The following is an 11,914-nucleotide window of genomic DNA, read 5'->3' as shown; positions in this document are numbered from 1 at the left end:
ATCTCTTATCGTTACATGGGCCAGAGGTTTAATGTACTCGGGAGGGCTAGGTGGTCAGACAATCAGACGTTCCTGAGCAGAATCAGTCTCGTCTCTCATACATGGGCCAACTCTCAACCTTCAGGACTCCTGGGAGAAGCCAAGAACAAACAGCTAACGAGCTGCCTTGGAATCACAGCAGTCAGTCAGAGACATTCACAGCCGGAAGAGGTCCTTCAGCCCATCATATCGATGCTGCCTGGCTTCAGGAAAGAAAGAGTCCAGCAACCTTGATACCGATGGACTTTTTAGTTTTATTACTGAGCAATGTAGGATTATCCCTCAGAGAAAATGACTTTATTTGCTCTTGGTTTACTATGATCCAGTATGAATTTCAACATGAAATACAGACAATGTATATTACACATTATTGAATTCTTTAATACATACAGTTTACACATAAAAAAAACAACTGGTGCCGACCTCTGCCAACAAACCCAGGGGCAAACAAAACGTCTCCATGCTACTTCTCCGGCTGCATTTAATTTCAGTTCTAAAGGTTTTCACATCTGGACTTCCTTTCCATGGACTGTCCCAGGCTCAGGTTTGTACAGGTAACAAGTCTCGTCACCCCTGCAGAGCAGAGGGATCTCTCCTCATTCCAACACCATCAGTCTGAGGGCCACCTCTCAGGTCTGTTGTCAACCACCCATCCAAAGCTGCAGCTGAGGGGTCCCGTTCACAGCGGCTGGGCCTCGTCGAGTCGTTGTCTCTTTGGCTGCGTAGGGCCACCGTCAGCCTGCTCCGTATGGCCGCTGCCATCCTTGCAGTCAGTTTGGTCACAGTGCGTGCTGCCCGCCTCCAGTGCTTGCTCGGCTGCGCTGCTGCCAAAGGTTTGGCCGTTGAAGACATCCACCAACTTTTTCTCAAAGAATGACTCGAGCATCAGTACAGACTCGGCCACCTCCTTTTTCTCCTTCAAAGGAATTCAGGGAACATGAATTTTTCTTTGTTAAAAGATCAATTGAATTAAAAATGAGTTGGACATAAACTACAATAAACAATTTCATTGGTAATCCAACAGGCACTACAGACTGCATTCATGAACATCCATAAAATATGCCACCCTTGACACAACGTGATCAGACAAAATGAACCCAAGCCGCGTGCGACATGCAAGGGTTGATCTCAAACTTGGTTACAGCTGCCATTTTATAGAGTGTGAGAGTGGAGATATGGGAAGAAATACCAGCATTCAAACACAGCCTGCAGAAGCACCTGCAGTGTCTGATTCTAATTAGAATTAGAATGAGTGGATGGGATGAAGAATAGTTAACTTCTGTGTGAATGAAGGCAGTGAAAGTTGTGCTCGCTGCCTTTTGCTTAATCAGCAATGTCTTGAGTCGGCAGATGAACAGTGCAAAGGGCGGAGGACAATATATTCTCTTCTACACCACAGGGAAGGTTTTAGTCTGTTGTGCACTAGGGAGCAAATAGAGAATAAAGAGTGTGATAGGAATGAGTCACTAGACAACAAGTGATCAAGATTACTCCCCTCACTGCCCCCACTTTACAACAAATGTCACAGAGACCAGAGGTCCCTTTGTGAGAATGCAGAAGTGGAGATGGTTAGCTTGTCCTTGTGCAGCACTCTGCTCAGCATCACAACTCCTTCCTTCCTCACATGTTTTTAAGAGAGTTAGATTTAGCTCTTAGGGCTAACGGAATGAAGGGATATGGGGGAAAAGCAGGAACTGATTCTGTATGATCAGCCATGATCATATTGAATGGCGTTGCTGGCTGGAAGGGCCGAATGGCCTACTTTCTCTGTTTCTAAGTTCCCCATGGAACCTTCAGTCCGCGGGGCCCATAATGACCAACTACAGCTTATTCAACTGGCTCAGGGCTGGGAGGAGAATATGTTCATGCTTCTGATTATGTACAAAACATTTTTGCAAGTGTAAGATTGATTGAAATAAATGTATTTCTGTTTGTATTTATGTACAGATGGTGAGAGATTGTAGTGCCACAACTAGCTGAATGATGAAAGTGAAGATGTGCAAAGGAGCATTGCAGTGACCTGGGTGGGTAAACGAACTGGAAGACATGGCAGAGATCGAGGGGAACACAAATGTGCAGCATTCGAAAGTGAGCATGACAGTTTTGAAATTGAAGATGTTGGACGATTTATGGTAGAGCTGAGGAATCAGGGAAAGTTCATGGGCGTCACTGAATTGTCAGGGTGTCTTTGGCCACAATTGGCCTCAGTCCCTCTGCATTGGAGGAGAATTTGGATTGAGATCCCATTCTACCCGAGTACCTCTCTGTCCGGTACTGGAGCCGTAAGTTAAAAAAAGCTTTGAGAAATGGTGCTATTGTAGGGAGTTCAAAATAAACTTAGTTCTATGGAAAAGTATTAATAGAAAAATCTGAAGATAATAACCAGGGCAAGACATTGAGAGATACATGGTTTGCACCAAGACTGATAAAATTGAAAATAAAAATTGTCCATTGTGAAGCTAGGTTAAATTTAGGTGAAGAAGTGTTGATCTCTCTTCAAATTAATCCAATGTTATGACTAAATGCAGCAAATTGTAAGGAAAGATGCATCTCAGATACTAGAACTGAGCTGCTTCATATCGGATTGCTTCTCGGTATTATTTTGTGCATGTGTTCTCTCAATCACCAATAGTGATGACGTTATTGTGGAGGAACATCCACGCCATCCTTTATCAGAGAAGGTCATCAAACTTTCAGAAGCTGTTGAAGAACAAGGATATCTTAAGAAAGTGTTTGGAGTAGCAGAGACTTCACATGTAGTAGTGGTCTCACCTTTGCCTTAACAAGAAGCAGAAGTAAATGAAGCCACAGACAATAAAACAGCAGGAAACAGTCTGCTGCCTCTGCTTACCTGACTCAGTTTAAATGTCTTAAACATCAGTCGAGCCTCAAGCACAAACTCATCAGGAGAGGAATAATGGGGAGTGCTTGTCTTCTCAAGTTTTGCTCTAAGAGAAGACAAATCTAACGGCTGTCTTTTCAACTGTAAAAGAGAAGGCAAGAGCAAAATTAGTCCTCAGTCTAGAGCAGCAAAGGTCTGACCAATATCTCGCTGAAGTCCAGGACGACAGAAAGGATTGGGAGAATTTGGATGACATTCTGAATTTTGGAATAGAAAACCTTGACAGGAAGTATTTGCAGTAGAGGAGAAAAATTAACAGTTTCAGGTAAGAATTTTCACAAGTTCAAAATCTCAGAGTTCTCTACAGCCAGTTAAATATTTATAAAAATTGTGATCTAGCAATTCATGAACAACGAAGAAGCCACAAACAGCAGAGTAACGAAGCAGGCGTCACCCAGACTACTGGGAGAACCTACTCCATCTTGGAGGGCGTGCAGCGTAGGTTCACTAGGTTAATTCCCAGAATGGCGGGACTGTCGTATGTTGAAAGGCTGGAGCGATTGGGCTTGTATACACTGGAATTTAGAAGGATGAGGGGGGATCTTATTGAAACATATAAGATAATTAGGGGATTGGACACATTAGAGGCAGATAACATGTTCCCAATGTTGGGGGAGTCCAGAACAAGGGGCCACAGTTTGAGAATAAGGGGTAGGCCATTTAGAACGGAGATGAGGAAGAACTTTTTCAGTCAGAGGGTGGTGAAGGTGTGGAATTCTCTGCCTCAGAAGGCAGTGGAGGCCAGTTCGTTGGATGCTTTCAAGAGAGAGCTGGATAGAGCTCTTAAGGATATCGGAGTGAGGGGGTATGGGGAGAAGGCAGGAACGGGGTACTGATTGAGAGTGATCAGCCATGATCGCATTGAATGGCGGTGCTGGCTCGAAGGGCTGAATGGCCTACTCCTGCACCTATTGTCTATTGTCTATTACATTTTACATGGGCAATTAGGATTGTAGTTTAACATCTCATTTTATAACCACCACCTCTGACAATGTGCTTCGCCCTCAATATTAAAGCCTGTTGCTATGATTCAGGAGTGCTCAGAGACAAGAATGCAACTCAGATACATCTATTTTAGAAAAAAAACCAGCTGATTCCATGGAACTAATTGTCAATGACTGACCTGGTCAGCCCCACTCGGGTTGTGGAGGGCCTGGCTTATCTTGTGAGACAGAAGCAACAACAGCAAGCGTTCACATTTCTGTAAAAACAGGTGACAATCAGACAGAAAGTTACCACTTTAAACATATCGTGTTTATAAATTGTAACAACAGCAGAGTATGGACCTTCTCACAGAGACATTTTGAAGAGGGCAACCCCATGAATACTGGTCTAGAGGCCAGTGTCGAATGCTGGGGCAGTCAATGCTGACGGCTGATTGCAGGCTTCCAGCAAACTCTGTCTCTTCACAACCATGTGATCCAAAGACAGGTAAACTTCACAGGAGCAGGATCGTTAGCTGCTGGTCCCTGGTTCCTGCAGGAAACATCCTCTGGTCGTTTCAGAGATACTGGTCAGCATTGCAAGGGCCAGCCAGCAGGTTATCAACTGCAAATACCAACAGGCAAGTGGACCCCGAGCTCAAAGCAATGCTTTCTATGGGATTATGCAAGGACAGGGTCATCTGTGGAACCAAGATGACCCTGTGTTCAGTTTTGGTCACCCGCCCATTTCAAAGTTGATGTTAAGCTGGAAAGAGTACAGAGAAGATTTATGAGGATGTTACCAGGAATTGAGGGCCTGAGCTACAGGGAGTGATTAGGCGGGCCAGGCCTGGAGTGCAGGAGGCTAAGGGGTGATTTTATAGAGTTGTATAAAATGATAAGGGGAATAGATAACACAGGCAGGTGAGGCAAGTGTAGATGGGACATCCTGGTTGATGGGCAAGTTGGGCCAAAGGGCCTCTTTCCATGCTGTTTGATTCCAAGATGATATCCCCTTCTCATTGTCATGGGTCACTTAGGAGTACTTGTGGCAGCGTTTCGCTGGAGGTAACAGATGAGCACACTGTGTTCCAAGTAAATAGAGGACAGCCCAACTAACCAGTCTGAAAAAGGGTCCTGACCCAAAACACTGCCTATCCATATTCTCCAGAGATACTGCCTGACTCGCTGAGCTACTCGAGCACTTTGGTTCTTTTTTGGTAAACCAGCACCTGCAGTTCCTTGTGGCCACAATGTGCAGCCAAGAAACTCGGACGTCATTCAGCATCATTCTCAGTTTTAATACAAACCCGCTGATCCACAGCACCAAGGCCATCCTTTGTGGCATTGCCAATGTTTGCTAATGTTGGTGAGCTTTCACTCTGAACTTCAGATGTCGCCAAATCCACACATAAGGAACAGGTCCATTCAACACTGCAGAATAAATAAAACAAACCAGTTACCAACAATGATTTGTAAAATGGTAGTAGTTATACCCCAGTGCTGCCTGACGTTGAATGCTAGCAGCATCATTCTGGATGGGACAAGCAGTTTCCATGCTTCATGAAGCACGCAGCAAGCCTTGAGAGAGTAAACTCATTGACAAGGATGATAACAGAGGCCAAAATTTGAGAAACGACTGGTGGTTTTACTCAAAACCACTGATGGAATGAATGGGAGGGGAATAGGAAGCTTCTGTCCAGCATAAACACTGCATCTGACATTACACTGAACGTTAAGCACGGGCCATTCGGCCCTTCCCATTCGGGCAGCACACCAGCCTCCGGTCATGCACTTTCATCTTATCCCCTCCTCTTTACCCAACTTTCTCTTGGATTCACATTTTTCACCTCAACCACGACCCACAGCGAGTTCCACATTCTAACCACTGTCTGAATAAAGATGATTTTTCTATCAAAAAATATCTGACAGTTTTAGTCTCTTGTTATCCTGCTGAAAAAGAAAAGCTGAAATTAAAACGGAAAATGCATAAAACACTCAGCCGGTGAGAGAGGGAGTCAACGTTTCAGGATGAAGCCCCTTCTTCAGCACTAATGCTTTGTTTTATTTCAAAATCTAAATGGTAGGGCCCTAGATTGTTGTAGAACAGAGAGACCTACGTACATAGTTCCTTAAACGTGGCATCATAGATGGACAGGGTGACGGAGGGGGTGCGTAGTGTACTTTACTTCCCCGGTCAGGGCACAGAGTATAGGAGTTGGGACATCATATTACAGATGTACAAGACATTGGTGAAATAGCACTTGGAGTAATGTAACCTAACATCAAGAAAGATATTATTAAACAATGCAGATAGCAGTAACAGGATCATTCCGAGTCAGCATGGATTTACGAAGGGGAAATCATGCTTGACAAATCTACTGGAATTTTTTGAGGATGTAACTAGGAAAATTGACAGGGGAGAGTCAGTGGATGTGGTGTACCTCGACTTTCAGAAAGCCTTCGACAAGGTCCCACATAGGAGATTAGTGGGCAAAATTAGAGCACATGGTATTGGGGGTAGGGTACTGACATGGATAGAAAATTGGTTGACAGACAGAAAGCAAAGAGTGGGGATAAATGGGTCCCTTTCGGAATGGCAGGCAGTGACCAGTGGGGTACCGCAAGGTTCGGTGCTGGGACCCCAGCTATTTACGATATACATTAATGACTTAGACGAAGGGATTAAAAGTACCATTAGCAAATTTGCAGATGATACTAAGCTGGGGGGTAGTGTGAATTGTGAGGAAGATGCAATAAGGCTGCAGGGTGACTTGGACAGGTTGTGTGAGTGGGCGGATACAGTTTAATGTAGATAAGTGTGAGGTTATTCACTTTGGAAGTAAGAATAGAAAGGCAGATTATTATCTGAATGGTGTCAAGTTAGGAAGAGGGGATGTACAACGAGATCTGGGTGTCCTAGTGCATCAGTCACTGAAAGGAAGCATGCAGGTACAGCAGGCAGTGAAGAAAGCCAATGGAATGTTGGTCTTCATAACAAGAGGAGTTGAGTATAGGAGCAAAGAGGTCCTTCTACAGTTGTACCGGGCCCTGGTGAGACCGCACCTGGAGTACTGTGTGCAGTTTTGGTCTCCAAATTTGAGGAAGGATATTCTTGCTATTGAGGGCGTGCAGCGTAGGTTCACTAGGTTAATTCCCGGAATGGCGGGACTGTCGTATGTTGAAAGGTTGGAGCAATTAGGCTTGTATACACTGGAATTTAGAAGGATGAGGGGGGATCTTATTGAAACATACAAGATAATTAGGGGATTGGACACATTAGAGGCAGGAAACATGTTCCCAATGTTGGGGGAAGTCCAGAACAAGGGGCCACAGTTTAAGAATAAGGGGTAGGCCATTTAGAATGGAGATGAGGAAGAACTTTTTCAGTCAGAGAGTGGTGAAGGTGTGGAATTCTCTGCCTCAGTAGGCAGTGGAGGCCAGTTCGTTGGATGCTTTCAAGAGAGAGCTGGATAGAGCTCTTAAAGATAGCGGAGTGAGGGGGTATGGGGAGAAGGCAGGAACGGGGTACTGATTGAGAGTGATCAGCCATGATCGCATTGAATGGCGGTGCTGGCTCGAAGGGCTGAATGGCCTACTCCTGCACCTATTGTCTATTGTCTATAACATTGACAAGGATGTTAGCAGGGCAAGAGAGCTTGAATTTATGGGGGGGGGGGCAGAATAGGCTGACTTTTTTCCCCCGGAGTGAAGGAGGTTGAGGGGTAATGTCAGATGTACATAAAATCATGAGGTGCATAGATAAGGTGAATGGTCAGTCTTTTACGCAGGGTAGGGCGTCTAAAACTGGAGGGCACAGGTTTAAGGTGAGGGATGAACGATTTAAAGGGGACCCGAGGGGCAACTTTTTCCACACAGAGGGTGGAGGGTATGTGGAACGAGCTGCCAAGGGAAGAAGTAGGGATGGACAAATTTAGACTGTTCAAAATAAGTTTGGATAGGTACATAAATAGGGATCTAGAGGGAGTTGGGCCAAAAGCAGGCAAATGGGAATAGCTCAAGTACCTCATTTATTTATGAAATAGCAGGGCATTTTGGCCACGGGACCAAGCGGGCTCTCAGAGTAATCTCAGCACCATTCTCCCCACCATCCTCTCATCTCTCCCCACATTCTCCCTCTCACCAGCACATTAGGGGCCACGTAACCTACCGATCTGCATATCCTTTGGATGTGGGAGGAAACCGGAGGACATGGAGGAAACCCATGCAATCAGAGGGAGACCTGCAAGCACTGAAGGTCAGGATTGAACCCTGGTCACTGGAGCTGTGAGGCAGCAGCAGCTCATGACAACAATACGGTGGTTTGAGGTTACCATTTCCAAGACAAGGTCAGCAATGGCCCCACGGCTGTCTTCTCTAGCCTACAACATCAGAAGACTGCTCGCCACTTACTCTTGCACCAGTTTTATGCGAGACTCACCTGGGCATGCTGAGCAAGGCTGGGACGTGGCAGCCCACATGGAACACCTTCAGACAGCGGCTGCAGCAGGGCAGCTCACCTCCTTTGCCACAGACGACACACAGTACCTCGTCCAGCTCCTCGCCCTTCTCACTCACGCTGCACAGCGGAGATGCCTTGAGATCTGGAATACTTCCAGGTGATTTTTCGCTGGGGGAGGGCGTGGGGCTCAGGGCATGATGGGAGCGCTTGCTTGTTACCTCGGTTCTCTCATTAAAGACAAATTCAATTTCAGTCACCGATGCGGGAGAGACAGAGTTCGGTGGCGTCAAGGTGCTCTCCAGAGTTGGTGCCTGCGGGTTAGAAAGACAGTCACCATTTGGTGTGGGTGCAGGACATCATACCAAAGGCAAAGAGGAGGAGGAGGAGGTAGATTTTTTTCAGGTAAAGTATTAAGACCACACAACCTTGACCAATTCATTTGAGGAGGAAAGAAAGACTAACTGCAGTTCCTAAATTCCAGAAAATCTACTTTGGACTTCTCTTTATTTTGTATTTAGTATCAGATAGAGGAAATGGAGCATCTTTGTTTAAAGTTGAAGGAAGCTTACAACAAGTCGATGTTTACCGTGAAGGGTGGATTCAGAGGCAAGCCTTCTCCTTCAATGACGATCAGGCTAAACTCATCCTGCCCATTGCCTGGTAGCAGCTTGAAGGTTGGCAGCTCTGTATCAGTAGACAGATCGATCTGCAATCGCTCTAACCGCACATATGGGACTTTCATGTTCAATTTGGGTTTAACGTTCAAGTCTGAACTGAAACAAAAGAGGAAAAGCACCTGTCAAAAGCTCAAAATGGAAAACAATCTAAAGAGTGCACACGCTGAGAATCTGAAACAAAAACTGGCAAACGTTGGAAGCACTAAGCATTCTGGGCAATATACGTGACAGAGACGGACGCAATGTTCATAAGTTATGGAAGCAGATTTAGGCTATTCGGCCCATCAAGTCTACACCGCCATTCAATCATGGCCAGTCCATCTTTCCCCCAGCCCCACTCTCCTGCCTTCTCCCAATAACCCGACACCCAATGTTCTAATATAAACATTCTCTCTCTTTCTACATATATTATCAACATTCAAATGTTCGCAGCACACCAGTCTTCTTTCTTTTAGAAATTCTGCGCAAGCTTAAAAATAATTTCTTCTTTTATTTTTTTGATTTTGTGTGCCTGTGAATCTTCGGGAAACTAGATTTTTATTGTATCCTCACCATATTTGTGCATATAACAATAAACTGGACGTTTCTGTTTATACTGGAACTGAGAAACAGGAGCCAATGACAGGAGGGAGCTGATTTTTCACTGGGCAATGATAGTGTACTATCCTATCCCAATGATAGTGTACTATCCTGTCCCAATGATAGTGTACTATCCTATCCCAATGATAGTGTACTATCCTATCCCAATGATAGTGTACTATCCTATCCCAATGATAGTGTACTATCCTATCCCAATGATAGTGTACTATCCTATCCCAATGATAGTGTACTATCCTATCCCAATGATAGTGTACTATCCTATCCCAATGATAGTGTACTATCCTGTCCCAATGATAGTGTACTATCCTATCCCAATGATAGTGTACTATCCTATCCCAATGATAGTGTACTATCCTATCCCAATGATAGTGTACTATCCTATCCCAATGATAGTGTACTATCCTGTCCCAATGATAGTGTACTATCCTATCCCAATGATAGTGTACTATCCTATCCCAATGATAGTGTACTATCCTGTCCCAATGATAGTGTACTATCCTATCCCAATGATAGTGTACTATCCTATCCCAATGATAGTGTACTATCCTATCCCAATGATAGTGTACTATCCTATCCCAATGATAGTGTACTATCCTATCCCAATGATAGTGTACTATCCTATCCCAATGATAGTGTACTATCCTGTCCCAATGATAGTGTACTATCCTATCCCAATGATAGTGTACTATCCTATCCCAATGATAGTGTACTATCCTATCCCAATGATAGTGTACTATCCTACCCCAATGATAGTGTACTATCCTGTCCCAATGATAGTGTACTATCCTGTCCCAATGATAGTGTACTATCCTATCCCAATGATAGTGTACTATCCTATCCCAATGATAGTGTACTATCCTGTCCCAATGATAGTGTACTATCCTATCCCAATGATAGTGTACTATCCTATCCCAATGATAGTGTACTATCCTATCCCAATGATAGTGTACTATCCTATCCCAATGATAGTGTACTATCCTATCCCAATGATAGTGTGCTATCCTATCCCAATGACAGTGTACTATAATTTAAGTGCTTTGCAAAGGATTGTTTTGTGCCTCATCTGCCAATGGACAAGTTGCATAAATTGAAGTTTATAAGGAAAGCCGATGGGTGAAATGTAGAAGCTTACCTGCCACCAGCATCCTTTAGAGTACACTGCAAAGGATCACATCCGGACTCTGAAGTAAATACAATGCAATACTAAGTAAAGAAAACAGCCAGAACTACATTTAACATTCCCACAAATATACCAAGTTTTTGACTAGGCTGCAAAATTTAAACCACACATATTAAGTACATACCCATGTTCTGAAAAGAAACATAGGGAACACAGTCCCTTACAAGCTGCTGTTCACAAGGTTTAAAGATGGTAACATCATGAGAGATTACCATAGTCACACAATCCCATTGAATGTGGACTTTTATATCCAGAAGACGAAAATACAGCAATACTAATCCTACCGTACAATGACCAAATTACATCACAGAAGCAAGTACCATCTTCAATTCAGGGTACCACACTATAAAATGGATGAATTGACCATGAAGATGCAGTATTAATCTATTAGAATGATACCTGAACTCCAAAGGCTAAATTAGAAGACATGCAAGTACCCTGGGATATAAAAACTCAAGGATGTTGTGACTGAGGTTTTCAAGATATTAAGTGGAACTGGTCAAGCATACAAAGAGAAACCATTTTCAGTGGCTATTGAGTCCATGACTTCATTGATAGGCTGGAACCAGGTCTTTCCGGAGTGGAGCACTCCTATTTCCCACCACGTTTACTATGCCACTGTGCATCTGCTTTTACACTCATTTACCCAAACTTATTTTAACTCCTCACAAATCTGATATGAATTCTAAATGAATGATCAGAGGCACGAGGGAACACAGGGAAACACGGAGAATGTGGAGCTGGATCACGGATTGGATCTGAATGAATAGTAAATCAGGTTCAAGGAACTGCACAATTGCTCATGGAAAACATCCAGAATGTAGAGCCCTAATGAAGGAGGAGGCATACGTCAGGTTTAAGTAGGACACAAAGTACTGCAGTAACTCAGCGCATCGCTTCTCCACAGCCTATCGCTTCTCCAGAGATGCTGCCTGACCTGCTGAGTTTTGAGCCAAAACGTCACCAATCCATGTTCTCCAGATATTGCCTGATCCACTGAGTTACTCCAGTACTTATGTCCTTTTGTGTATTAACCAACATCTGCAGTTCTTTGTTTGTACAATATTCTACGGCAGTTTGTGATTAAGGATGATGCTGAGGCTCTTGAAGAACACTAGGGTACATAGGGGT

At 44.1% G+C, this 11,914-nt stretch overlaps 1 protein-coding gene across 4 annotated transcripts in view; it reads right to left on the bottom strand.

Annotated features, from left to right (window-relative positions):
* Window positions 1-273: 273 nt before the first annotated feature.
* The window catches only part of LOC144611564 (E3 ubiquitin-protein ligase TRIM33-like), a 51,448-nt gene continuing 39,807 nt past the window's right edge, over window positions 274-11,914 (bottom strand). For all 4 annotated transcript variants that reach the window (XM_078430722.1, XM_078430725.1, XM_078430723.1 and 1 more), the window contains 7 exons: window positions 10,736-10,784; window positions 8,913-9,099; window positions 8,306-8,637; window positions 5,175-5,298; window positions 4,065-4,142; window positions 2,891-3,022; window positions 274-955 (listed from right to left, as the gene is read on the bottom strand). In XM_078430722.1, the coding sequence (XP_078286848.1) occupies window positions 719-955; window positions 2,891-3,022; window positions 4,065-4,142; window positions 5,175-5,298; window positions 8,306-8,637; window positions 8,913-9,099; window positions 10,736-10,784 (1,139 nt within the window). In that variant the 3' untranslated portion in view covers window positions 274-718. The remainder of the gene's footprint in view (window positions 956-2,890; window positions 3,023-4,064; window positions 4,143-5,174; window positions 5,299-8,305; window positions 8,638-8,912; window positions 9,100-10,735; window positions 10,785-11,914) is intronic.

Source organism: Rhinoraja longicauda, chromosome 40 (genome assembly GCF_053455715.1).
Source record: "Rhinoraja longicauda isolate Sanriku21f chromosome 40, sRhiLon1.1, whole genome shotgun sequence".
Lineage (NCBI taxonomy): Eukaryota > Metazoa > Chordata > Chondrichthyes > Rajiformes > Arhynchobatidae > Rhinoraja > Rhinoraja longicauda.
This window is presented reverse-complemented; position numbering and strand designations above follow the sequence as displayed.